This window comes from Folsomia candida, unplaced genomic scaffold, assembly GCF_002217175.1.
Source record: "Folsomia candida strain VU population unplaced genomic scaffold, ASM221717v1 Fcan01_Sc017, whole genome shotgun sequence".
NCBI lineage: Eukaryota > Metazoa > Arthropoda > Collembola > Entomobryomorpha > Isotomidae > Folsomia > Folsomia candida.
Window position 1 is genome coordinate 3,036,135 of NW_019091209.1, and position 25,120 is coordinate 3,061,254.

The window sequence follows — 25,120 nt, forward strand, 5'->3', positions numbered from 1 at the left end:
AAGGTCGACATGTAGGCAGAAATGGAAACAAGACGCCGTAAGTATAGACATCAATCACGCAATACTTTATTTAATGATTCCTCGCCTTGTTTTTGGGTATCTGGTAAATAGTGGCACTCTGACATACCATGTATCACACACACCATAGTCTTCCTCCTCCTCCTCCTCCGCTATTTTATTCGAACTACAAATAACACACACTTTCGGCATGCTTTTACTAACAGTAAATTACTAAATAAACTAGACTATTCTTCTTCTCTTTTCATTAAAGCCAGTCCAACAACACAGGGATTCATATTATCATTATCATTATTTAAATGGAATAATTTACTAAATGTGACTGACATGAGTGTATGTAAATAGTTATCAAAAGCTTTTTTTCTCGTCGGGGTAATTACATAATTCCTCCGACAGGTAAGTATTTAAGTAGGTAATCAATCAGGTAATATTTAGGTTGGATCTCGAGCGAGGCGTGGACGTGGAAAAATAGAGGTTAACACAAGTTTATCAAGAAATAAAGGTAATCGTAGACTCCTCGAGGTCCGGATCTCCCGGACATTTGAACGTGAGCCGGAGAGGTTCCTCAAAGTTGAGTCCGAAAAGTACAGCTTTATGGCGATTGGCTTTGGGTATTTTTAAATAGGTTGATCCGTTCACGGCGATCTGTAAAGGGAAAAAAATCCAGTCTCAAATAAAAAAAGTGGTTTCTTTCTCTCGAGACTATTTGTATCAAAGTAATCCAAAGTATCGCTCAAGAGAGCCCACGGTGTGGGCGAGGAGAGATTTGCGAAGGGAAAATTGTATGCATATGTTTAAATCGGATGACGCTAACTGGGTGGCAAGGATTGTGTGTGTCTCCCGTCAAAAGAGAGGCGAGTGGAGGAGCTATCATCATGTGGTGCGGGTATACTTTGTCCCGAATTAGGTGTCCCTACGAGGAGGAGAGAAGGGATTTGCCTTTGCGGCGACTTGAACTGTTTGTAAATAAAAGTAAAAAAGTTTTCCAATTTTATTAAAACTAGCAGCAGCGAAACGAGACGGGGGGATGGATATGGATGTGCAGGAAGGAGAGAGGAAAGTAAACCGAGCCAGATTGATTGCGTGTTGCAAACGAATTAAAGTTCTTCTCAAGGTTTATATTTCTTATTCTGCTCTGGAGAGAAAGTGAGCTAGAGAAGAAGGACTACCTCATATCCACTGGAAGAAGCAGTTCCCTTATCGGTAGGCCCACCAGGTACCGTCCAACTCACGAGAAGCGCATCATCCCCGATTTTCCGAACCACGCGAAAGTCCACCCCACCAGGATGGCCAGGATGAGGGGAAGACTCATCTGTGTCAGTGGAGACACGATTATCTCCAACGCCACTCTCTTCAATTGTCCCGAAGGAGACACTCTCCAACAACTCCTGTGGAAAATGGGTCCATCAACCGTCATTAATTATTCATTAGACATTGGTCAGAATATAATGTTATATGCTTTCTCTCTCCAAGCAACACCACCTCCTCCTTCTTTCACTACTGGTTAGGTTAGTTCGTCCCAATCAGTGGCCGCGGAAGGGTGTGGGGACAGAGGACAATGTTCCCATGGTTGTTCGATGTCCCCATCTTATATAAACCCGGTCCCTCCCCCATCCTACAATATTAATGTCCCCACACCTTCCACGGCCACTGATCCCAATCTCGCCAACGACAAAATACATAAACCCCGTCGGTTGGCAAATAGAGAGGCACAGACACAGATGCTGTTACACACACTTCAAACTGCAACCATTATTTCGCCCAGAATTACAACTCAACAAGTGGTTCGTTCCCTTTGCCTATACGAACTTCTTCAAACCTGGAGTGCTCACTAACAGGGTCAAAGGAACATATACGTTCATACATACATACGTATCTATATCATTTCAGGAACATTCGGTGTGATGGGAGTAACGAACTCAAATCTTGATTCAATTATGTTCATGGTGCCAGAAATTCTAAAAATTTAGCGTCAAATTGAAACTTTGAGATTCTAATTCCTCCCGGGATGCAAAATACGAGAAGCAGTGTGACAGAAGGAGTCGGAGAGTAATTAATATATTCACCAAAACTCTTTGACGCTCGGATGCCAAGAAGGAGCGGAGCGTGTTGAAGGAAAAGTCTCGCAGGGAGGAAGAAAAAATCTCATTTTTCTTGTGTGATCTTTCCCCGAGAGAAAGGTGGTGATGATGATTCTGCTGCTGGTGTGGGGCAGGTGGCGGAGCCGAGTTTTTGGCAAATTCTTTCTCTAATTTCCTTATTTCCGTCAAAATCCCGTTGATAAAGTGTCCTTCAACATCTGTGGCACTTAGGTGAGCAATTCTACGGGCTAGTAATTGGATGAGCACGTTTTTCTCGGTGCAGCGATGTTTCCAGAGTCTCATCTCCGTCAGGTGGGATTCCTTCATCTCGCCTTGTTTGATGTTGAGACTCTCCTCCAATTTGGTGATTTGCAGGGTGAGACGAGCCATGGTTTTTTGGAGGCGTGCAATTAGTATTTCGTCCTTGTTACGGAAAGCGAAAAACAAAACAAATAAAAACAAATAAAAATGTCAATTGTGAGGTTAAGAGGGGACCGATATAGCATCTTCCTCTTATCCAGCAAACCACTTGGGCAGCAGTGACCGCGGAAGGGTGTGTGGGACAGAGGGACAATGTCCCCAAAGATATTCGATGTTCCCATCATCTTATATTAACCCCTCCCTCCCCTATTCTATAATCCTAATGTCCCCACAGCTTCCGCAGCCACTGTTGGCCAATGCAGATAAAAAAGAAAGTGGGGTCCGTAAGAAGCAGTGATTAATTCTATGCCCACCAAGCAACCATCTATCCATCCACGATTCTGTACTCGGAATAAGAAAACAAGAAAAATTGATACTTTTACTCAAGCCGTGAGCACACATCATCCCGTTCCATTTCATCCCAGCAGACAGCAAGGAGAGAGAAAGCAAAAAAACTGAAAGAAAGCAAGCATGGATGCGATTGCGAATTAATTCCAAATCTAAAATCGACCTCGGACTAGATCTCGCTTACCTCATCGACTATTGGCTGTTGCGCAACGACGACGTTCCCCTTGGGACTTTTGAAAAGATTCGAAGAATTTGCATCGTCCATCCTTCTCCTGCTGCCTGGGGTTGCCTGCACAAGTCAGTAAACGATCCGTTAGAGTGGTTCCCCTTTCAAATTTTATTGCCAACAACTATCCACAAAATTTGCACAACGTCCGCCTCAAAGCCGGTGTCGTGGTAATAAGTAAGTAAGCAAGTAAGTAAGTAATCAGTGGCCGCGGAAGCTTGAGGGGACTGGGGGACATTATCCCCCAAAAAATTCAGAAAAATCCCATCTTTTCCATGTTAATAAGCCTCTTCTCCTCCTCCTATCTCACAATGTTAATGTCCCCATATGTCCCCCCAATTTCCGCCGTCACTGTAAGTAATTCGGTGCGCCATGCAAAAGATTAATTCACAAGGGAACCAAGCACACGCACAACAACGAGAGCGCAACAATAACAAAAGCGAGTACTTTGTGGATTCGAGGTAGACACGAATTTCCGGTCTGTCCTGACCAGATATGCTTAATATAATTGATTACCGTGGGAATAATTAAAATTTCGTCGCTTTCACATCTTTTCATCCCAAATTCCAGCTCCATCTAAAACACACACATGGACAAGTAAACACAAACACAAACATAGAGCAATCAGGAGGAAAGGTTATAATAATTAAGAGCCGGTCTCAAAAGTCTCGTAAAATTGACCCGTCATCGTCCTCGTCCCATGAATGAATAGAACACGGGACGACGGGAGAACAAGAACAAACATAGGACAAGGAAAGCATGAAATCACACATGCATACAAAATAATCGCCACAGTTTGTTCTTGTCCTCGCCAACCAACACACAATAAATGTTAAAGCGGATTTAGTCAGAATGGCGAATTTTCTTTTATTATTAGTCATGAAAAGCAGCAAGCTTTGATCGGACGGGGTGGTCTAACCGAGGAGTGGAAATCTGCCACAGGAGACGATTGGAGGATTTGGATTAACGGTATTAGTGTATCTGCCACGTCCATTAGTTTCGAACCCACACTTTCACACTGGTGACATTTCTGTGAATTCGGGCAAGTAAATACCATTAGAATTTGATTATATTAATTAAGCGTATCATGCTCAGCTAGTAAATATCTATTATTATTTAGTCATAGTGCTGGACATTTGGGGTCGATATCCACCCACCCACCTTGATAAGCCCGACAGCTTCCTGCACCGCCCTCACCACGCCGGTCAGTCCGCCTTGGCAATTGTTGAAATCGGAGAGTTCATGAGGAACCCCGGGGTCAACGGAGGGCTGGTGCATTCGAAGATTTCGAAGTTGTCCTTCCAACTCGTCGATCAAACCGTCCTTCTGTTTCAACTCGGAGCTGAGGGCTGTAATCGTGTTGTCACTTTTATTCCCCTTGCTCACCGCCTCCTCCACAGTTTTCTGGGAAAATCATAAGTATATATCCGCTTATCTTCTATTATACGGTGTACACGTGCCGTTAATTTCGTAGGTAGATATTTATACCTCCAAGTAGGAAACTTCCTCTTTGAGCATGCCATTCGAACACTCGGTATCCATGTAGTTTTGGTACAGTTCTTGCAACTGGGTTTTTAGTTGGGTAATCTATTTTTAAAATAAAGTGGAAAAAAAGTTTGTATTTTGTTCTGCTTTCCTTTCCTTTTTACTTTCATTAATCGATCCGGGGTAAAAGTGCGAATAAATAGAAAAAAAGTGGGTACGAAAAAAGAGTGCAAATAAATTCTGAGAAGCCGACCTTTCCCTGTAACAAGTTCTCATTGCTCTCCATCTGCACCTCTTTCTCCTCCAGTTCGGACATTGTCTCCCTCAGTTTGGCAGCTACACATTGCATCTCGGTTTTGTACTTGGTCTCACTCACGATCCTGGTATCAACCTCGTCCTGCAGCTGACAGCATTTACTTCGAAGGAATTGAAGTTCTTGAAAATAAATCGGTTGGAATTAGGACTCAGTTATTTAGGAAATAATCAAGTGTGGGTATGTATGTATGTATGGATATGAAATGAGTGGAAGTATGAAAATTGTGTGCAGAATTTTGCATAATTAGCCTTTGCAAAAATATTTGCAGGAAAACGTTGTATCATTTTGCAGAAAATTTCTGTCAGGCATATTCTGAAGGTTTTTGCATAATTCGTTTTTGTAGTCATATTTGCAGGAAAAAGTTGCATCATTTTACATAAAATTTCTGTCAGGAATATTTTGAAGGTCAGTCTGTGCATAATTTTGCATAGATTACGCACATATTGCTCTGCGTATAATTTTTCTGCACGAAATTAGGCTAAATTTCTGCAGAATAATTTTCATTTGTGAAAACAGGGAAAGTTTCCATTCCCCCTCACTGGACAACTACATAAGTAGTGAAACTACAAGGGAAAATCCCTAACTACGTAATCCCGAAATAAATAAATCTACCATGAATAAGCTGCTGGACTTTCTCCTCGCCTTTGGTTTCCTTCCGCTTCATCACAGCCAACTGGGCTTGGAGACGTTCCTCGATCCGTTCACAGTCTTCCAACCGCTCTCGAAACTCCGCCTCGTTCCGCACACTTTCCTCGACTCTTTTTCGAAGTACGTCCATCTGCATGAGGTCCAGTCGGAGGCGTTCATTATCCTCTTGGGCAAGTTTGAGGTCACTCCAGGCCCTGTTGTCATCCTTGAGGAGGGACTGTAACCGGGCGTTCTCCTCGCTCAAGTGGGCAACCACGTTGCTCTCTGATTGTTCTGCATTCACCTTCATTTCTGCAACCAATCGATCAATTTCGCAAACAAGTTGTTGTTCTCTCCACTCAAATCGAGCCAAGTGGTCTTTCAAACTTGATTGAAGAAGGGGAATCAACTTAATCATCACATCTGGCTCCACATCTCGACCAAAAGAACCACCACCAACGCCAATGTCGACTGCTGCTTCAGAATCCGTCGCTTCCGCTTGGCTGACCGCTTTGGAAAACTGGTGCAGTGGTCCAATAAGTGGAATTTGGCGCTGCTGCTGTGGTTCGTATGAATTCTCCATCTCGGACATTCCACGGAAACAATCCTGCTGCTGCTGACCCAGTAATAAGTTTTTGCCAAAGTAGGCAACAAATTGCTCCAACTCGTTGGTTAAAGAGTTCCATTTCTCTCTCAGCTCTTTCGCGTCTTCCTCCCAGTGACGGCTTTCCTTCACTTGAGCCTCCTTCTCGCCCAACTTTTGCTCATACATTTCCATCAGATGGGTTCGTTCCGAGGCAAATCCGCTCCGAAGTCCATCAACGTTTTGTTCCAAGGCATTAATTTTTTCGTAGAGAGATTTCTCCACCGTGCTCCACTCGGTCTGCTTTCTAGCAACAAGTTGCTCCAGGAATAGGTCGAGTTCTGCTTGGTTTGTTTGCGTCTCCATGTGATTGCACTTGACACCACTTCCTCTTCCCGTCACCTCATTAGCATTCCCCTTCAACTTGGCGATCATTTCTTCCGCGTTGAAAATCCGTTCTTTCACACTTTTCCACTTCTTTTCGATGGGTTCTTCTTTGAGAGGGTTGGACAGCTTGTGCTTCCTCGGACTTTTTGACTTTACAAGGACATCTGTCAGAGATTCTTCTGGGGCACAAATGGAATAGACGGTTCTAATCCGATGGATGGGATTGGAGCAGTTGAGACGATCAAAGTAGTAGAAGATAAAATATTGGTAAAAGTAGACAAAGGAGATGACGGGCATGGCGTAGATTACGAATTGCACTTGATCCGCGGAACAGTCCTGGATTTCCATGCAGGACTCTTCGAGTTCGAAATTTTTCTGTTCGTAGCCTTGAATGAGGCCTTCTAAATGTAAAACTTTGGAGGAAGTGAGGGAATTTTGGTTTTGGAGTTTTAAAATTTGGAGTTGTAGGCTTTCCATGTTTTCTCGTTCTTCGTTCAGTTTTACTTGGAAGGCGACTTTCTTCTTTTTTAACTGGCGGACTTTCTCCTCCAATCTGAAATAGAAATAATGTTAGGCGAGAGCTTATGTATTTCATGTGCAATTTTTTTGCGAATATTTGCAAAATACGAGTTACATAAATACCTTTGGCAAAGGTATCTCGTGTCATTTTCTGCCTCCTCGATTTCCGCCCTCTCCTCCTCCAGCCGTTTATTATCCACGAGTAAAAGGTTAACTTTATCCTCTAAACTTCTCATGTAAGTAATGTCATTCATTTGAGAAAGTCGCTTTTCAAATTCTTGAATTCGCTGGCGACAATAACTCAAATCTGACGCGACGTTGAATTTACTCCTTTCCAAAGTGTCCAACCTCTTCTCCTGCCCTCGTGACTCGGCCCCTTCATTATAGCGGCGAAGGAGCTCCTCAATTTGAAATGTTAGGTTGGCTAATTCACGAGAAATGTGGTTCCGACCGGATCTCGGACTTGATAAGCCGTCATCTGAACCCTGTCCGTCAAAAATGCCACTTTCTTGCAAACTTAGACTTTCAGAACAGTCGCTACTGCAAGAACTTCGAGACTCGGTGGCTGCTGCGTGACGATTCTCCTCCTCCGGGGACTGGGGATAAAATATGTGAAAATGAGTAATTTTTCACGTCATAATTTATCGCGGAATGTCATAAACTTATTTTTAGCTTACTGGAGGAATGGCGTCGTCCATTGGTAACTCTGGACTTCCGATGGAGGGTGTCTTATCACCGGAGTGATCTCTTTCCCCCTCGTCAAGCAGGGCGCCGTTGTCGACATCGCTCTGCAATAATGACACGATTCGTGTTATTTCATGGCGTAATTTTTCCTACATTTTTCATCTCCGATCCTTTTAAAAATCCTCAAATACAGTAATTTGTATCGTATTTATGCCTAATTTCACTTTATTTCAAAACTACCGAGCCATAAACAACGACAAGAAAATGTTGCGTCATTTTCTTCGACTATAACTGGTTACATTTCAAAGATAGCGTAAAAACGTTACAATAGAAAATCAATTTCCCCTGTATCAAAAATCAATGTCAATGTTATTCCCTCTATAGTATTTTTTTTACTTCATTCCATAAAACGACGTGTCCTTCATAAATGTTTGAAACTATGTCGATAAAATTCTTTGTGGCATCATCGATCAAAGCGGTACAGAAATTGCACGAGGTGAGTGAGGATAAAAAATCTCATCGAAACGGGCTTCCAATATGAGACAGAGAGAGAGAGAAACAAACAAAAGAAGGACATGAAATATCCAACTGTTTACGAAATATACAGGATCTAAAAAACAAACCAACTTGTTTATTGTTCGACGAGGAGGAGGAGGACGACGGAGCTTCTTCAATTTCCAGCAGTCGAAACTCCAGCAGTTCGTTTTGATCTCGACATTCTCGCAATTCATCTCGCAGTTGTTGAATGATTGATTGGAGCAAGAAAATTTTATGGCCGTCCTGACTCTCGCATTCTTCTTCTTTCTTCCGCCGATCTGTAAACTCTTCCTCGAAACGTTTCCGCCTTGACCCGTGGTGATGCTGACTCCCCTCCAGCAACGCCTCCAAGGACGCCGCACTCCGACTCTTGCCCCTCGATAAGGACGAGAATTGCGGTGGAATTGGTGGCAAAGTGTCAGGAGTCGGCTCGTCGTGGTCGTTATCATCGTTCGTGGTTAAACTTTCCTCCTCACTGCTCGCCTCGGGCAGCGTTTCCAATCCCGAACCTCCACACTGTGAGAAAAATTAAGAAATTAGACTAAATATTTGGGGCACCATTAAAAAATTATAATAAAAGTGCGCATTATTTATTCATTACTCAACACTTGATCGAGCCCCAGTTACGTACAAAATTGGGACATATTTCTTGATGAAATAAGTCGAAGAGTAAATTTTTATGGTTCAACGAGCCAAATGCGTATTGTTTTGGAATCATCGTGATTGGTTTTCATTCCAATTTGAAGATTGCATATAATTTTATCTGCAACTCTTGCATTCCGTTGAGTCAGTCTGGCTCTTGTAATTAAGTTAATAATGCAACCACTAATAAAACCACGAGCAAGCAAACAGAAAGTTCAAATTATGCTGGGTCGGGTGAGACAATGTCGGTTTGATTAAAGCCAAATAATAACAAACAACAAGTAAGTAAGCTGTCTTTAAAATTGAGAATTTATTGGCTACCTAGTCTTACCTACCTGTATGCCTATACAACCTACGAATGCCTACGCGTATGTACATGTAGCTGAGCCGACCGCTTTTTTGTCTCATTGTACAAATAATGACTGAAGCCCTATTACTATTTATGTACCCATAGGTCATCACTATTTGTGGTTAGTTATGAAATGAAAATGAAGGTAAAAGAGAAACTTATATGCAATTTTTCATACAAAAAATGAACTGCATTTACAGCTTGTGTGTAAGATTAAAGAATGTAAAAGTATGTCATATTTCTCCGTAAAGTTGGATTAACGGGCAATTTGTGTCATTTTGTCGATGGACTTACAACATGAAACTTTTCCTTAACTGTTTCCTTATTACGAAATCTTTGCCTATGAAGTTTTCTTAATTTTTATGCATGTACGTACCTGAGAGTAGGCATAGTTGTTGTACTGACCCAGCAGAATGTTACTTGGGAGGGAGAAATACTGCTGCGGCTGTCGATTATCCAAAACGTCGTCGTCAGCGGACTCATTCATTTTGGACTTTGAGGCATAGTTCGGACTTAAAGGGCGGCTCTTCTGTCTGACGTGATAGGGCCGCGACGTGTTCCACCTGTTTCGTTGAACCTGCAATTAAACGGGTGGTGGTGGTGATTATTTATTATTTATTCGGCGAATTTTATGGTGGCAGTAACAGGTCGACTCATGCATCGTCAGACTTGACGCTATAAATAAATAGGAAGGAGACATAATAATAATCATACACATGATTTCTATCACAGCAGCAGATGGTTAACTTTAAACTGTCACGGTCATCTGTATGCAAATGCATATCCACACGTCTGCGGTTTGCCAATATGAACAATGCAGAAGGCTCACTCATTTGGAATAAAGTCCGCATATGTAAATAAGCATGTGCTTTTGTTTTACTTAAAATGGTTGTCACTAAAGAAGAAATGTGATGTGATGGGACTGTGACTATTTATCTCGGTCGGGATGAATTTTATTCACTACAGGTCTCACTCATGTGCATGTCATTTTACAATAATAACTGTGTACATAGCTCATTAGTGCATTAATAATAATAATAACGGAGCATCGAGCAGATAACAATGCACCGAAGGCTGGCCGTGATATTTTCAGATATTTACGTACACCGATGGAAGAAGACACGTCTCATTTGTCACTAAATGTTGAGGATAAGAGTCATGTCGACCTGTTTATCTATGTAGCTCGTCGCCATGAAAATTGACGACCCTAGATATTGACGATACTCCGAAGGACGGAAATTTTGCATGCATTGCATTCATGTGCAAGACTCCGAAGTAGGAAACTCGTAATTTATGATGTGAGCATATTCTCAAGGGAAAAAGCATCACATTGCGTATGCAAATTTTCAATTTTACGACACCTTTTCCACAGTAATTACTTGGGATGCATGCAACTTTGAGAAACGGACAACGGGTTGGTTGGGGTAATTGGTTCGTATTCTGTGAGAATATGGATGCCTCCTCCTCCTCCTCCTGTCAGGATTATAACAGCAGTTTTACGTTATCCGACGGAAGTTGATTATCATATTCATCAACCATGCCACCCGAGGAGTTGGGGAGAATGGTGGCGTAATTGTGAGTGTGGATGATTCGATACTCTTTTTTTTTCTTTCCCACGTTTCCTAGAATTCAATTGAATCGTAGTAACCAAACCAAACCACAGAATTTTTGAATATGACATTCTTTACCATTCCATTTTTTTTATGACTGATTCAAATACATATTTATTTATATAGGTCAAGTTCCTTGTGTAAGAGAACAGACCGGAAAAGAGAGATGCAGACGCGAGATAATACTTATTTGCCAATAATCTTGACAATCCGACGCTATTTATTTATTTGCAATGATAATTTTTGCACAATGAGACAACACAAGTCGTTCAATCTCAAGGGTGATTTTCTACTCGAGTTTTTTTAGGAATCGGTTATAGGCAAAATTTCACTAAATGATCGCCGTCGTGACGGTAATCAGATCTGTCATCGAAAACACTTATTATTTATGTAATCATTTGTGTAGGCTGACGGTGCTATTTAAATAATTGCAGCAACCACCATCGCACCCGAAAGGAGAGGAATGCAATATTATTATGGCCCAGTTTTCTTGAGAAACTGCTCCAACCAACGCGTTGGCAATTCCTTTATGCCGAATTTCATACATGTTTTGTGCTGCTGCTGGTGGGTTGGTAAATGGATGATCGACAAGCCCAAAAAAGTTTATCTATCGAACATTAAGATATTTCCAAATCAAATTCATTCATCGTCACATAACCTCAAACTACTTTCTAAACTTTTCCAAATCGTGCCTTCTCAATAAAACCGATATATGGAATGAGGACTGCTGCGAGCACAAAAGTATCCAAATAAGAGATCCGTCAAAACTTTTACACGAAATAAGTAGTAATAATAATCGTTGCCATTTTTGATGTTGATAAGTCCTCGCCCTTTTTTAACCTGATTGAAATTCTCTCTGTAATCAAGTAAATATTCTTTGATATCATTATTATTATTTTTATTGTGAGGATCATAAAGCAGTCATCCAGTTGAAAATAATGCTGATTTTGGTTAGAGCAAACAGGAGTTTATCCACTTGTCTACTACCTACACTTCACTTCACACTCTCACAAATCTTATTTCCACCAAAGCAAAGCACCATATAAAACTAGTCATAATTTTATGTATGTACATGCAATGCAGCACAGCTCCTGCTTGCAAACTAATCACTTGATGCTACAAAAAGGCGAAGATACACTTTCTTCATTGGCCTGCAAACAAATCAACGAGACCTGATTTTCTTGGCACCTCACTGCACTCAATTTGGACAATACGTTAAAATTATGAGCAACCACCTCTTACATATGCATTCATCCATCCATCCGCGTCCACGGTGTGTATGTAGATATGTACTTAACAACGGTATGTAATGGTCAATCGAAAAATATGTATATCTTTTTTGGGCAGAAATTGGTTCATTTTTTTGTAAATTTGTCTTCCATCAAGCTAATTTTTTCGTTGGGCATATAGATAATAGCAATTTACCTGCGGCGAGATTAACCCCACGTCATTATTTCTGTCTGCCTAATAATATTTCGTGTAGATTGAAAAATCTTGAGCATCCGTCAAAGTCAGCCTGATACAGATTAATTTGGCAGCAGGTCCGAAATAATTGGGACATGGATGGCTATGGCTACAAGAAGTGCGGATGAGAGAGAGAGAGAGGAGATAATGCATCGTCTACAGATAAGAGATAAGCTCCAGGTGCCAATGTCCAACTTAATGGGAAGAAAGTGCATCTCTCTCTCATTATTACTTACAACAAAAACAACAAGAGGCTACAAATCATACCGACGTCAAAGTCTGGCTTGCAATTAGTTAATTAACGAGGAGCGTCGTCGTCGTCGTCAACTCTTAATCCGTAATAATGCGGCATGTGGTACATACATACGACCGAAGACATACATAAGTAAGAATTTCATGCGAATTCGTGAGAGATTGATAGATCTGTAATAATAAATAGTAGCCAAGCAAGCCAGACGGTGACAAGAATATGTTTTTTTAAAAGTCGCCGTACACCAGACAGAAAAGGGATTCTTCTGCTGACCTTATAACTCTAGACGAGCGAATGGCCGAGAGTGGTCCACCGACCGACCGATTATTTGAAAGCATGCGTTATTTACTTACTCTCCTCTCCTCCTCTACTAATCCCACATAACAGGGTTTGCTACCAACAAGGAATTTAATTTCGTTTCTCAACAACACTACTGCTGCCACTGCTGCTTGCTGAATCAGAGAGATTGTTCAAGTACGAGAGTAAATAAACAATCCGAGGTTTTCTATTCTCTCCATTATTCCGAGGGTGCGCGTGGACCTTGTGTTCATCAAGGTTTAGACTTTAGCTTTAGGGTTTCCTTTTGAAATAAAAATTTAATCTTTTGTCCATCCGATCCACGCTACGGGTCAACACCGATCCACAACCACGACGACGACAAATAAGCAAAAAGGAAAAGTCGAGTTAACGTTTTATCGACACAATGCAAACTTCACTATACCGAGACCAAGGAGAAGATGATTATGATGATGACGACGACGTGAAGTGCCACACATCGTCCACATTAAATGGAGTGGACTCAATGTGTCGTACCAGAAATGTGTATGTGTGCACTTATTGTTATAATCCTTTGTGTAGCACCTGATCATCAGAGAACCATGTTTTGGTACATATGGTAAAAAGCGTCGTAAAATGATGTTCCTTCCTGCTGTGTGTGTAATAATTTAAAACAGTTTCTCTAACGAGACCTTATACATATATGCGAGACATCCACAATAATTTTGCTCTGCTTTCACCAACCAAACTGACAATATTTCTCAACAAGCCGTGGCATGAAATTTGAGCCGTGATCATTCATCTGTCACTTACTCGGAGCACATTGTCGTAATATTTCTCACAAATACGTACTTACATTCATTCATACAAAGCTATGCTATGCGTGACCAGAGGTATGAAAAATTCTGCATTGTTATCTTGGCATTGTTAATTTGTACCATATTGATTGCGAGGAACTGAAGCCATCGCTGACTGACTGAGTGACCGACGCATCATCATTTTTTGGTCAGTTTCTCTCCCATAAAGTAAAACACAGGCGTGAATAATGGGTGTAAAATATTGTTGTGAGTTCCGATTTGAAAAAAATGGAGGCTTGTTAATGGAACACGGGAAAAGAAATCAGTGCGTGTTTTTGAATGGCATTCGCACCCAAACAAACTTTGTCGACAATAAACAATATTTTGTTGAATATTTAACATCGAAATTTTTGGGGAAAAATAAATTGAATTTTTCCTATTAGGTCAAACCATTCAATTTTTTCGCCCCGACTTTTACAACACTTTCCGATTTCGCAAAAACAAGTCTCTCTTAAATTTTATTAGTGGTTAAAGTTATTTACTTATTTGATGCAATAGTAGTAGCCCAACAATCAAAAAAATTCACAGATTATTCATTATTTATCACACTGTTGCAAAAAAAGAGAGAGAGAAGAAAAAAAACTTTCGAAATCTCAAATCTCAGCCAAACTTGATACCCAATTGTGCATAAAATTATTATATATTGTATATTTTTTATGTCATGTATCTATCACTGAAGATTGGTGAAGCATAAATAAATAAATACGTAAATATGCACCTGCTCCTTCGCTGAGTGAGATAAACATAAAAAAATCATAATAAAATAATTCGTGTTTTGCATGATTTTGCTATTCAAACCTGAACAGTGTTGTTATACCTCTTTCTTCTTTTTATTCGGTAATACTCTCTGCAAATATTTTTTTACGCTGGCGTAATAACATTTTATTTAATGTGCACCGATACAATGGGAGGGGGGATGCACATTTTTATTTTTTGAAGTGTGCTATGGTACGAAGAATACATTCTAAATGGCTGAATAGAAAGCCTCCTTCTTTAGATATACACGGTATTTTGGTGACAATGAATTTTTTTCAATAAATCTAAACCTATTCATTTCAAATATTGATTGGGATCTTATTATTATTGCTTCGTCATGTCGATGCATGTGCCGGTTTTGTCAGAGGAAAAAAAATCCTGCTGATTTTTTTTCCCTATCGTTTCTTATTAGTTTCGAATTTTTCTTTTGATTCTCGCCCGAATATTTTTTATCACGTCATCGCCAACGCCATACTTTATTTATTAACTGTACTGATGTAAGTAATCGAATTAATAGAAGCCAAACTATTGATGCAGGCAGGTTCTTTTTTTAAGTGTTGATTGAGACCTGATGAATGTGAACGGATAAGAATCAGAAATCAAGATCCTCCTCCTCAGTCCTCCTGCCGCAATCTTGACTGACTTTCCATACAGTTTGTTCTCTTCTCGTCGATCACGAATGTTTGCTTAATCGAATGTCAAAAAGCTTAATTGCGATTTTATCACAGGTTCTCCATTCATTCGTAAATGTGGTTGGTTGGTTAGTGTTCGTTAAGTAGAAACTACTAAATTTGCGCCTGAAAAGGCAACACTTTACATTTATTTTTTTCTCCTCCTTGTAAAGCACTTTTACTCGAGAGGAAAGTTCAAATAAATGAAAAACACTTGTCGAAGTCTTTGGTTTCAAGGATTGCTTTGAAATTTGAACGTAAATAAATAAATAAACAAAACGAATCTCGAGAATGAAAAGAGGAAAAAAAATCCTGTCGCAACGGGCAGCCAAACCAAACCACAAGACAAAGTATTGGCTGGCGTACTAATAATGCCGGTTGTGTTGTTGTATTTGGTGTGGTCATGTCATGTACGAAATAGTGTGTGGAAAACTCTCTTTCTCGACGATTTAGGCCGATGAATGTGAAATTCTGACAATTTCCTTATTTGCATCGACACATGTGCATACATAGTTAATAAAATGTGTGTACAAATGTGCACAGCATGTCGGCTGGCCAAGTCGTCTTTCTAAAAGCCCTTCATACTCACTCTCTCAGTCACTCAGGCAGTCACTTATTCTCTTGATGAGGACGACGAGATGGTAAGGAGACTTGAGAAATTAAATTAGTAAGATTTGTTCCATTTCCCTTCAAGTGTAAAGAAATTAATATATTTGCATTCATAATTCTTGCCTCTTCTTCTCCTCCTCATCTCATCTCCATTTGTCATATATACATATAAGTAAAGGTCTTATATACTTATAAATTTCTCTCTCTCTCTCTCCACCTCTGGCCATGTAACTTTTTTGGACGAAAGACTAAAGAGTTAATAAGAGTGGAAGAAGAAGATAAATGAAAACATAAATAGCCATTATTCGAATGACAATTAGGCTGACTTAGTGGCCAGGTAGGTGCATAAATAAGTAGAGAGAGAGAGAGACTTGAGAATCAAAAGAAATAAAAAGTAGGGCATAATCAAAAGGAATACTTTTTTACTTCTTCTTCACACTGCATCATCACCTTCGAAATATTCCACCGTTTAATTCCTCATCAGCCTAAGAGAGGTAAAAAGATTATAAATATTCGGCATAGTCAAAAGTACAAGCAGTGAAGCGTGGTAGGAGTCCTACTAGTGAAAGATTACATTTTTATGGGCATGCATATTATAATAAGACGCATTATTTTGTGTTGTTGGATTGAGTAAAGGCCTGGTTTTTGATTCACACAGGTCCATCGTCGTTCTATTAAGAATCGTCCACGTCCACCTTTTGAATGATCCACATTCACCACAACAAATGCAGCAAATTTGTTTTATTACGGTCTCTCTCTCTCTCCGCATAATGTATGAATTAAGAATTAAGGAGAATGTGCATGTGGAGTAATAAGTAAAGGAACAGTGGCCGCGGAAGGACAGAGGCACAATGTCCCCACGGTTGTTCGATGTCGGCATCATCTCCCCATCTTATATAAAAACCCGGCCCTCCAATGTTAATGTCCTCACACCTTCCGCGGCCCCTGAGGAGTAAAGTGTACGTACGTGACGTGGTGAAACAGGGATGAGTTTCATCGACGATTTTGTTTTATGATGTCGAAAGCGAGAAGGATGGATGGATGGATGGATGGATGGTTAGGTTACTTATTCACTACTTAAGTTATCTATGATTACTTGCTCACTTATTACACAAACCACACACTGGGAGAGAAGGAGAGAGATGATAATGAAATGATCAAGAAAAGAGGCATGAAGAAGAGGAAATCTGGGGAAGAAACGAACCAGACTTTCTGACTTATTTATGAGTGACAATCAAGACGAAAAACTGGTATTATTATTGATTCTCCATATCCGACACCTTTTACTCACGACGATGTGAAATGAGAGACGTACATAAGTAACTTAACCCCGCATGCTAAACATGTTTACGAAATGGAACGTACGTCTGATGTAATAATACACCTGCGATGACGAAAAGAAACTTGTACTCTTTTCTAGTTCATCCCAGAACAGAATAATAGGGAGATGATGATGATCATGCTTAATTGGCTGATCACAGGGTAGTAACCTGACCGGTAGTAAATTATGTCATTACAAAGAATCACGCACATAATTACAATTTGCCCAAATTGTAACAACATAGAAATTAATTATTCAGTTTCATTTAGGATCAGTCATCCTACACCAATGCACACGCTTTTCATCGCGACCATATTGGGCAGACCTCACACGTATGAAGGCATAAAAGTCATTGTTGGAAAGTGTTCATTCCATAAATTGTGTTATATGCTAATTAATGGGACAATAAGGTGCCAACAAGAAATCCACATACTTTTCCGGTCTCCAATTAATCCCAATTTCGTATTTGGCAAGGTGGTGGTGGAATTTTCAAGACAAAAATCAACACGGTTTCATGACCAGATTGCCTTCTTGTTAAATCACACCACGATTGTTAATTATATCACACAATGTGTCACTCTCGTTTAAAGGAGAAGAAGTCAGTTCTTCTTTCATGCCTGGGATTCCATGGAATGTTGTTATCTATCCCTTACACAAAATCCTACATAATTCCAGACACACAATAAGTCCTCGTCCTGAAAGAAATTCACTTGATGAAATTCACAAAAAAACTTTGCAACTTTTAGTTCACAGAAACTTGAGAATGGTCCAAAACACACACACTCACAGTCACAATCTAGTAAGCGTCCGTACCACAATTGAGCCGCGTTGGTTGTCAAAGTCTTATTTGCTCGCTCCAGTACAACTTTTCGACAAGCAGCCACCGAGACAAGGAGACAAGAGGAACTGAGAAATGTATTCCTCGAGCACTAAATAAAGCTTATTTTATTATTTTATTCCCTCTCAACTTGCACTTGTCGAGGCTCGAGTATTGTTGCGGAGTTGTTGGTCATGACGCTTTGTTGCAGCCAGCAAGAGATTTTTCTGCCAGTGCCATTCTCCTTCTGCGATGCAAAAGCAATGAGGAGGAAGCATTGTTGGACATGGTTGATATGCAGCGTCTCACTCATCCCTTCTCACAGGGCTGCATCGTTGGTTCGTGCTTGTGAAATAAAATAATGCTGCTGCTGGTGCCTGCTCATAGTTAGATTTAACAAGTTAAGTTGGTAGTTGTGCTCGTTCTTACACCCTCCCTCCCTCTACAAACGACTCCTTCCTTGGCACTACTATGTACCAATGTGTGCAATAATGATAACAATAATGCTGGCATGGATTGTAGTTACTTTCACAAGTATGAAGAGTATGCCTGAGTAAGACTTGGACCACGACGACGACAAAAGCGACGACGACGACGACGACTAAGGGGACGACTAAGGCGACAACGACGACCAAGGCGACAACGACGACCAAGGCGACAACGACAACTAAGGCGACGATGACCACGTCAACAATGACAAGCATACATACGACGACGACTAAGGCCACGACGACGACGATGACTAAGGCGACAACGTCAAAAATGACAACAATGAACCATAAATGTGGCATGATAACCCCATCAAATCCCAGTTACTACACACCCCCACCAAACAATCCTCTCCGGCAGATATTAGTAAATATCTTCTAATCTGTTACTGGTTACGTGCTCATCCAAACAACTAATCCATAATGTGAGTCGTCTCTGATGACGACTTGGCCTTAATTAGAACCACAACTCACAGGTTCTCTCGGCACATTTTTTTTGTAAAAGCGGGCTAGAATTTTCCCCATTAAAGTTCGATATTCTCTCTCGTGGGATACTGTTATGTTAGATCTCCCATTGAAACATACCCGTTCGTAATTGCAATAATAATAATGATCGAAAACCGGCCTATCGTCCTTCGGATCTTGTTTCCCTGTCAGTCAGTAGTACGTGAGCAGGGTTGGATTGGTTTCGTTCTTTGGTGCATATTGTTGGTTGTTGATGATTTGGCTTAGTTGCTATTGCCCAGAGGTACATAAAACTAACTTGTGTGTGTCTTGTCTTCCCCTCCTTGTTTAAGTGGATTAGCAACAACAATGTGGACGTAATATGTGGTAATCCAATAATCATCTTGTTCCTCAGCAAAGGTGGAAAACTATGCAACAGGTGGAATGGAATTAAATGACAATTTGGGATACTTTACCCATCCTCGTGGCATCAGAAGATGAAAATGTTTCATGCAGAGAGAACAAACTTTATGCATGCAGAGTAGGTAGTGAGACAGGGCAAAAGCAATGAAGAAATTTCAGATTATATTATGCTGATGGCTAATATTCCTCCTACAAAAATTGTGAGGATTTAGGCAGAAAGATTAGCTTGGCAAGATGTATGTACAGGTTGGTGTTTCGAGGCGTTTAAAAACCGTGATCAATCAAGAGAACGCGTAAGTTGTAAGAACCCCATGGTCCACTTTTATCAGGCTTCATGATCATGGCCATTTGTAAAAATCAAATTAAATGGTCACGACAAATATCTGTAACCTCGAGTTAAGTTTGTCATTATGCTTGCTTGGCTGGGATTAAACAAAGGGGGACGATGTAACCAACTAACGACGGACGTGGACCTTCCGGTAATCTCAGCCATCCTCCTCCACCTCCTCAAAAACACCATGACGAGACGAAATAAATAATAAATAAATAAATACATAATGCATTAATGTATTTTCCTTTTCTTGCATTGCGAGTGAGTGATGTGATGAATGAAATAATTAACTTTTCAATTAACCGCACTTTTACACTCGAATGATAACATGACGACTTGTTTGTAAATTAAAACACGATTAATTAAAAAAATACCTAATGTGTTATTTTATTTTGGCCTGAAATAACTATATTATATTCATTTCATTCATCCACCAAGTAAGAAATTTCCCAACTTGTTTTACTGATTAGAAAATTAATGCTGCTGCAAGTACAACGAGAAGCTGAAGTAGTTTGCAAAGGGGAAAAAATCAGAAAATTTCAACCCAAAATGTATGCAACTCCTCCACCAAACCAACAAGTACTCCATCCAACGATGCCCATTAAGTTTTCATACTAATCTTTACAAATCAATGCATTTATTTTATTTTATTTTACTTCCACCTCTGAAAACAGTTGTTTTTACTGGCTCTGGTTGTTGTACAATTTGCAACAATATTACTCACCCATCCGTGCCAAATCTATCTTCGTCGTCGTACTTAAGAGTGGAGGCAGGCAGGCAGAGGCAGTAGGTATCTCAGCAATAATGATTTAACATACTTCCTCATCTTCCTTTTCAATCTTCTCTTTTTGTGTGAGCACCGTTTTACCAATAATACCGGTAAACGATATCTCGCCTTTATTCTTGGGAGGAACGAACTTATTTTTGAAAACAAACGCGCAAAACATTACAAGAAATCAGACCTAATAAACAAGCAACCGCCGACGCCACCGCCGTTGCGTTGCGCCTGTGGTGGAAGGATGCTTTGTCAGGTATTTTTTTTCAAACATACGCATTTCTTCATCCCCATTCACATCATCAACTTTCAATTCAACAGGTTCCGTTCAAAGTGCATTTGTCGACGAGGACAAAAAAAACATGCAAAAATTCAGTTCATCCCATTTCTCATGTCCATCACTTCACTTACAGAATTTCCTCGGCAAGAATGTGTTTGAGAAGATGAGGAAGAAGAAAAATGCATGCATGCAAATGCCACGAGTGAGTTTGAAAAAAAAATCATGATTTCGATTCAAGTTCAGTTTCAATAACTTTTTGTTTTGTTGATGATGATGCGAAAGAACCAATTTCGTGTATCTGCAGGCTCTTCTTCTTCTTCTTCTGTGTACCGTATCTGCACTTGATGATCAATTTGGAGTGGTCGCAAAAAATAAATTTACAATGATTGGTCTCCTATCCTAATTAATTTTTTGAGACGGTTAATTAACTCTCACTTGACTTAACGTAGGTATATGAACATAGTTATTTCGTGAATGGAAATAAATGAGAGTGAGGATGACGATATGTTTTGCGAAATGATGAGAAATGAAATTATGTACGAACCCGATATCGCACAGGGCCTCCGGATGAAGAAGAATCTGATCTTCCCGTAATAGCAATCTTCTCCTCCTCCTCAGTACCGTTCTTCAATACGCCAAAATTATTACCATCCTCCACATAATTGCGAGAAGATGATTCTAATAATTTCGTGGACAAGTTGGAAACCGAGGTTTCAAGTTGTGCAATAGATTGATCCCTCGCGTTGATTTCTTTCCGCTATTTTTATTCGGACAAAGAAACAAAAAAAATTGGTAAATAATTATAATTGTAACGTCATCATCATCATTTGCGAGCTACTGGATTGCCTACAACCCCGCAGCGCTTGTAACAAATAAAATTACGAATTACGTACCAATTTTGTCATCCGTCGCGTAAAGGCCTTTTTCAGTTTGGCCGTCGTCTCTCCAACGTGTGGACGTTGTTTTTGCCCGTCCCAAACCTGACGCGTCGTCGTCCACTGTTGCCTCCTTTCCGTAATAATTTTGCTGTTTTTGTCCTGCAATTTTATAATTACATTGAATCAAAACGGAACTCGGAAGGTAAACGTGATCCATTGTCAATTGTTTGGAAGGAATCAGCTCTTGTTTCCCTCTATATTTATGATTAGGCTAGATACTCATTATTTTTATCCGTGTGTATGTTGCCTGGCTGGCTTTTCTTCATTTTAGTTGACGATTATTCCTTTTTGGATTTTCATTAGTATTATTATTATGCATGCCGAAGAAGCGGACAAGCATATTACTACTTATTCCCACCCTCGGAGGAGAATTTGTGCATCAAAAAAGTTTGCAGATTGACTTGACAGGTATTGCTGCGGTTATGTGCACGTTTTTTAATGTCTTCTCCCTTCTCTGGTGAGAACTCGGAAAAGGATGATGACAATGATTTTTTTTTGCAAACACGTAATAACAATGGAAAAAGTTAACCATCATCAAGCAGCCAGCATACCACATCGCGGATCGTATCGGCATTGTCCTTTTTTAATTGTTCTCTTTTTACTATGAAGAATTTATAAACAATTATGAACTCTGCGACTTGCTTCATCATGCCAGGTAATGCACTTTTTAAAGGGTAAGGTTGTTCCCACACGTTAGTTTGTAATGAACGAAACGACGAATTAAATAATGCATGCATGCATGCAAGGCAAGTCATTAAGTAAACTGCGATATGGTAATCTACAAACAATTAAGCTTGATCGACTTGATTTTTTATTTTCAATGTTACTTTTATCTACATTCACATATTTAATTTTACTGGATTGTCAAGACTCTACATAATGCAACACGTCGTTCGTTATCCTTGCATCATGCACAAGCCATCAATTTGCTACTTCCTTTTGATAAGAGAGAGAACAAGACAAAAAAATGTGGACGGAAAGTTTTAATACGTGTGTATTGTATGTATGTACATAGATATCTATTTACTAACTAAGGAGAGTAGTGACAACAAACTATCTCATGTTAAGAAAAACTGTTTGATATCTACTAATCACCACACATTACATGCGTGATTAGTCAGGCAAACAATTAAGAGTTGACTATATTTTATGTTAAACCAATCCTCATAAATCACATAGTGGCGAAACTGATGAACTCGGTGGGGTAAAAAGTTCACAAGTTTCAGTGGGAATTTTGAATTTTTTGAAAAAAAACTGCAAAAAGTTTTTGGAGTTGTTTATGTTTTTAGTGGTTTCCAATGGGAAGAGTATGTGTGGTGGTGGCTTCCCACCACACATACTCTATGACGAGTTGAGACGAATCAGGAAAAATTGCAAAATGTTTATCTTGTAATTCGAAAACCGAGATTAAATGTGCACTCAAAAATGTGAGACTTGATGTATTACAACTATTGATAGTTGCGCAACAAGGGAGCATGCCCTTTAAGGAATTGATATGCTACTTTTATTTATATTAAATGACCAATATCAATTTCCATCAAAATTTTGTTTTCCTCGAGATTAATTGATTAATATAAATAAAAGTAGCATATCAATTCCTTAAAGGGCATGCTCCCTTGTTGCGCAACTATCAATAGTTGTAATACATCAAGTCTCACATTTTTGAGTGCACATTTAATCTCGGTTTTCGAATTACAAGATCAAAAACCTGTGCAGAAAATAATGCATGGGGTAACATACGGGAGAAATATTGAGCGAGAGACTGTATTGGCTGATAGAGCGGCCAGAGCAAACTATTACGCCCCGTTAATAAGAAAAACAATGCTGCCAAAGCATGTACACATTTCAATCTCAACAAAGGAAGGAAATGACAGAAAACTTTATTTTTGACCGGTTGACAACCAACAACGTCCACGGGGGCAGTGGCCGCGGAAGCTGGGGGGACATTAACAGGGGAGGGCTGGGTTTATATAAGATGGGGAGATGATGCCGACCGTGGGGACATTGTCGCCACCCTTCCGCGGCCACTGGGCAGGGGAAAAATAAAAACATAAAACGAGGTGTATATAGTCTACTTACTTGTTGAGACGTATAACTGAGCAACGTTGCTAATTGATTTTTTCTCTGCGTCCCCCAAACTAGTAAATGATCGGATCGGAAGTTGCTGGTCGTGTTGCGGCAATTGTTCTCTTGTGGTCGTCGTCCTCTGCAACAATTGGTAGAACTACTCATCTGTCTTTGCAGCAGGGCTTGATTGAGTTCCCACTGCAATCTAGGGAAAAGTGTGGGCAATAATTATACACATACTTGATTTCTAATAAGCAATTTTTATAAGACAACAATGAGGCAGAAACAATTATACGTCTGTATTAAATACGAGAATGAACAATAATATGTCACACGTATCCTTAGGATTTCGAAATGCACCCAAAATCCATCCATATTCTCACAAGTTCTAAGTTCTCATCTCGATTACAATACATGAACTCGTGAACTTTCTCTAATTGTCATTTATGTATTTGCGCGATTTTTTTAATTAACAATTAAACCTTAATGTTTTTGAGGTATAAAGTTCTCGAGGATTTTTAATCTTGCTTTCGTATTGCAACAACAAGTTCTCGTATTTCGTAAATAAAGAAATGAATGCATTTTTTGAGAATAATGTGAAATTGTCTCACTCTCTCATGCATCTCACTCACTCACTCGGTCGGTCGGTATCATGGTGTTAAATTCATTAGTGTCACTCTACATTTAAGTGAGTAGTACATATTTCATTGTTTTCTGAGAAATTGTCGCGTCTCGATTCTTTCCATTTATGGTGATTTCTCAAGTTTGTCTCATTTTTTGTACAAATTGTTATTTTAATCTCATCGTGTTACAGTTAAATAAAATCTAATGCGACTAATCTCTCGCCTTGTGCCCTGCACAAATACATATTTGTAACAAAACAAGTCATTTGCTTACCTGAGTTTCAGAAGCTGCACAGCGGTGTCCAACTTTTCCACGTTAATCTTCTCCCCATCTGGGCAGTGACAATGACAGGTTGGAATTTCTGCGACGCTCGAGGACGACGACAACAACGAGGCTTGCACCGCACTTAGCCGAGTTTGAAGTCGACTTTTTGTTAATTCTAATTGCTTCGTTTGATTCGCTAAAGATTGACATTTTGACCTTAAGAAATAGATCTCTCGTTCTGACATGGTCAAGTCAGGGGAGAGATTTGGCGCAATAATGACTCTTTTTTTTTACTGGGGTGGGTCGTCGGTCAGATTATTATGAAAAATATGTATCTAACTAAATTCGTTTCGTTCGTCGTGAATAATAAATAAATCTTTAGCCAACCCCCACCACCATCTTTAGGATCTCGCTCCTATGGGGAAATTACCATCCCAAATAAGCGAGACTATTATTATTTTCGTCGCATTTTCCATGCTAACAATTTTTTACGGGACTACCCGGTCCCACGTGAGATCCGCTCACTCCTCGTTATTCGTATGGACTAAAACCGATTAAAATGCTCGACAAGTAAATACTTTTGTATACTTGAGACGTTGTCTTTGACTTACTTGGGGCTGGTGCCAAACACTC

The 25,120-nt window shown here is 39.8% G+C and overlaps 1 protein-coding gene and 1 long non-coding RNA gene across 11 annotated transcripts; one reads left to right on the forward strand and one right to left on the reverse strand.

Moving 5' to 3' along the window:
- Positions 1-42: 42 nt before the first annotated feature.
- Positions 43-25,039, reverse strand: LOC110856703 (sporulation-specific protein 15). Of its 10 annotated transcripts, XM_022105215.2 has the most exons (18): positions 24,497-25,039; positions 23,612-23,804; positions 21,488-21,631; positions 21,139-21,351; positions 9,599-9,799; positions 8,322-8,747; positions 7,688-7,798; positions 7,134-7,606; positions 5,507-7,044; positions 4,832-5,013; positions 4,582-4,680; positions 4,255-4,497; positions 4,013-4,123; positions 3,610-3,669; positions 3,052-3,156; positions 2,085-2,522; positions 1,188-1,406; positions 43-663 (listed from the first exon to the last, which is right to left on the reverse strand). In XM_022105215.2, the coding sequence occupies exons 1-18, from the start codon at positions 24,730-24,732 to the stop codon at positions 508-510; spliced, it is 5,148 nt and encodes a 1,715-aa protein (XP_021960907.1). In that variant the 5' UTR covers positions 24,733-25,039; the 3' UTR covers positions 43-507. The 10 variants fall into 10 exon arrangements, with proteins under 10 accessions (XP_021960907.1, XP_021960908.1, XP_035713215.1 ...); XM_022105216.2 differs by lacking the exon at positions 3,610-3,669 and having other exon boundaries at positions 24,497-25,038; XM_035857322.1 differs by lacking the exon at positions 3,052-3,156 and having other exon boundaries at positions 24,497-25,038.
- On the forward strand, positions 19,758-21,091 carry LOC118437879. Its single transcript, XR_004836446.1, has 2 exons — positions 19,758-20,570; positions 20,636-21,091. It is a non-coding gene; the product is annotated as an uncharacterized LOC118437879 (long non-coding RNA).
- Positions 25,040-25,120: the final 81 nt, after the last annotated feature.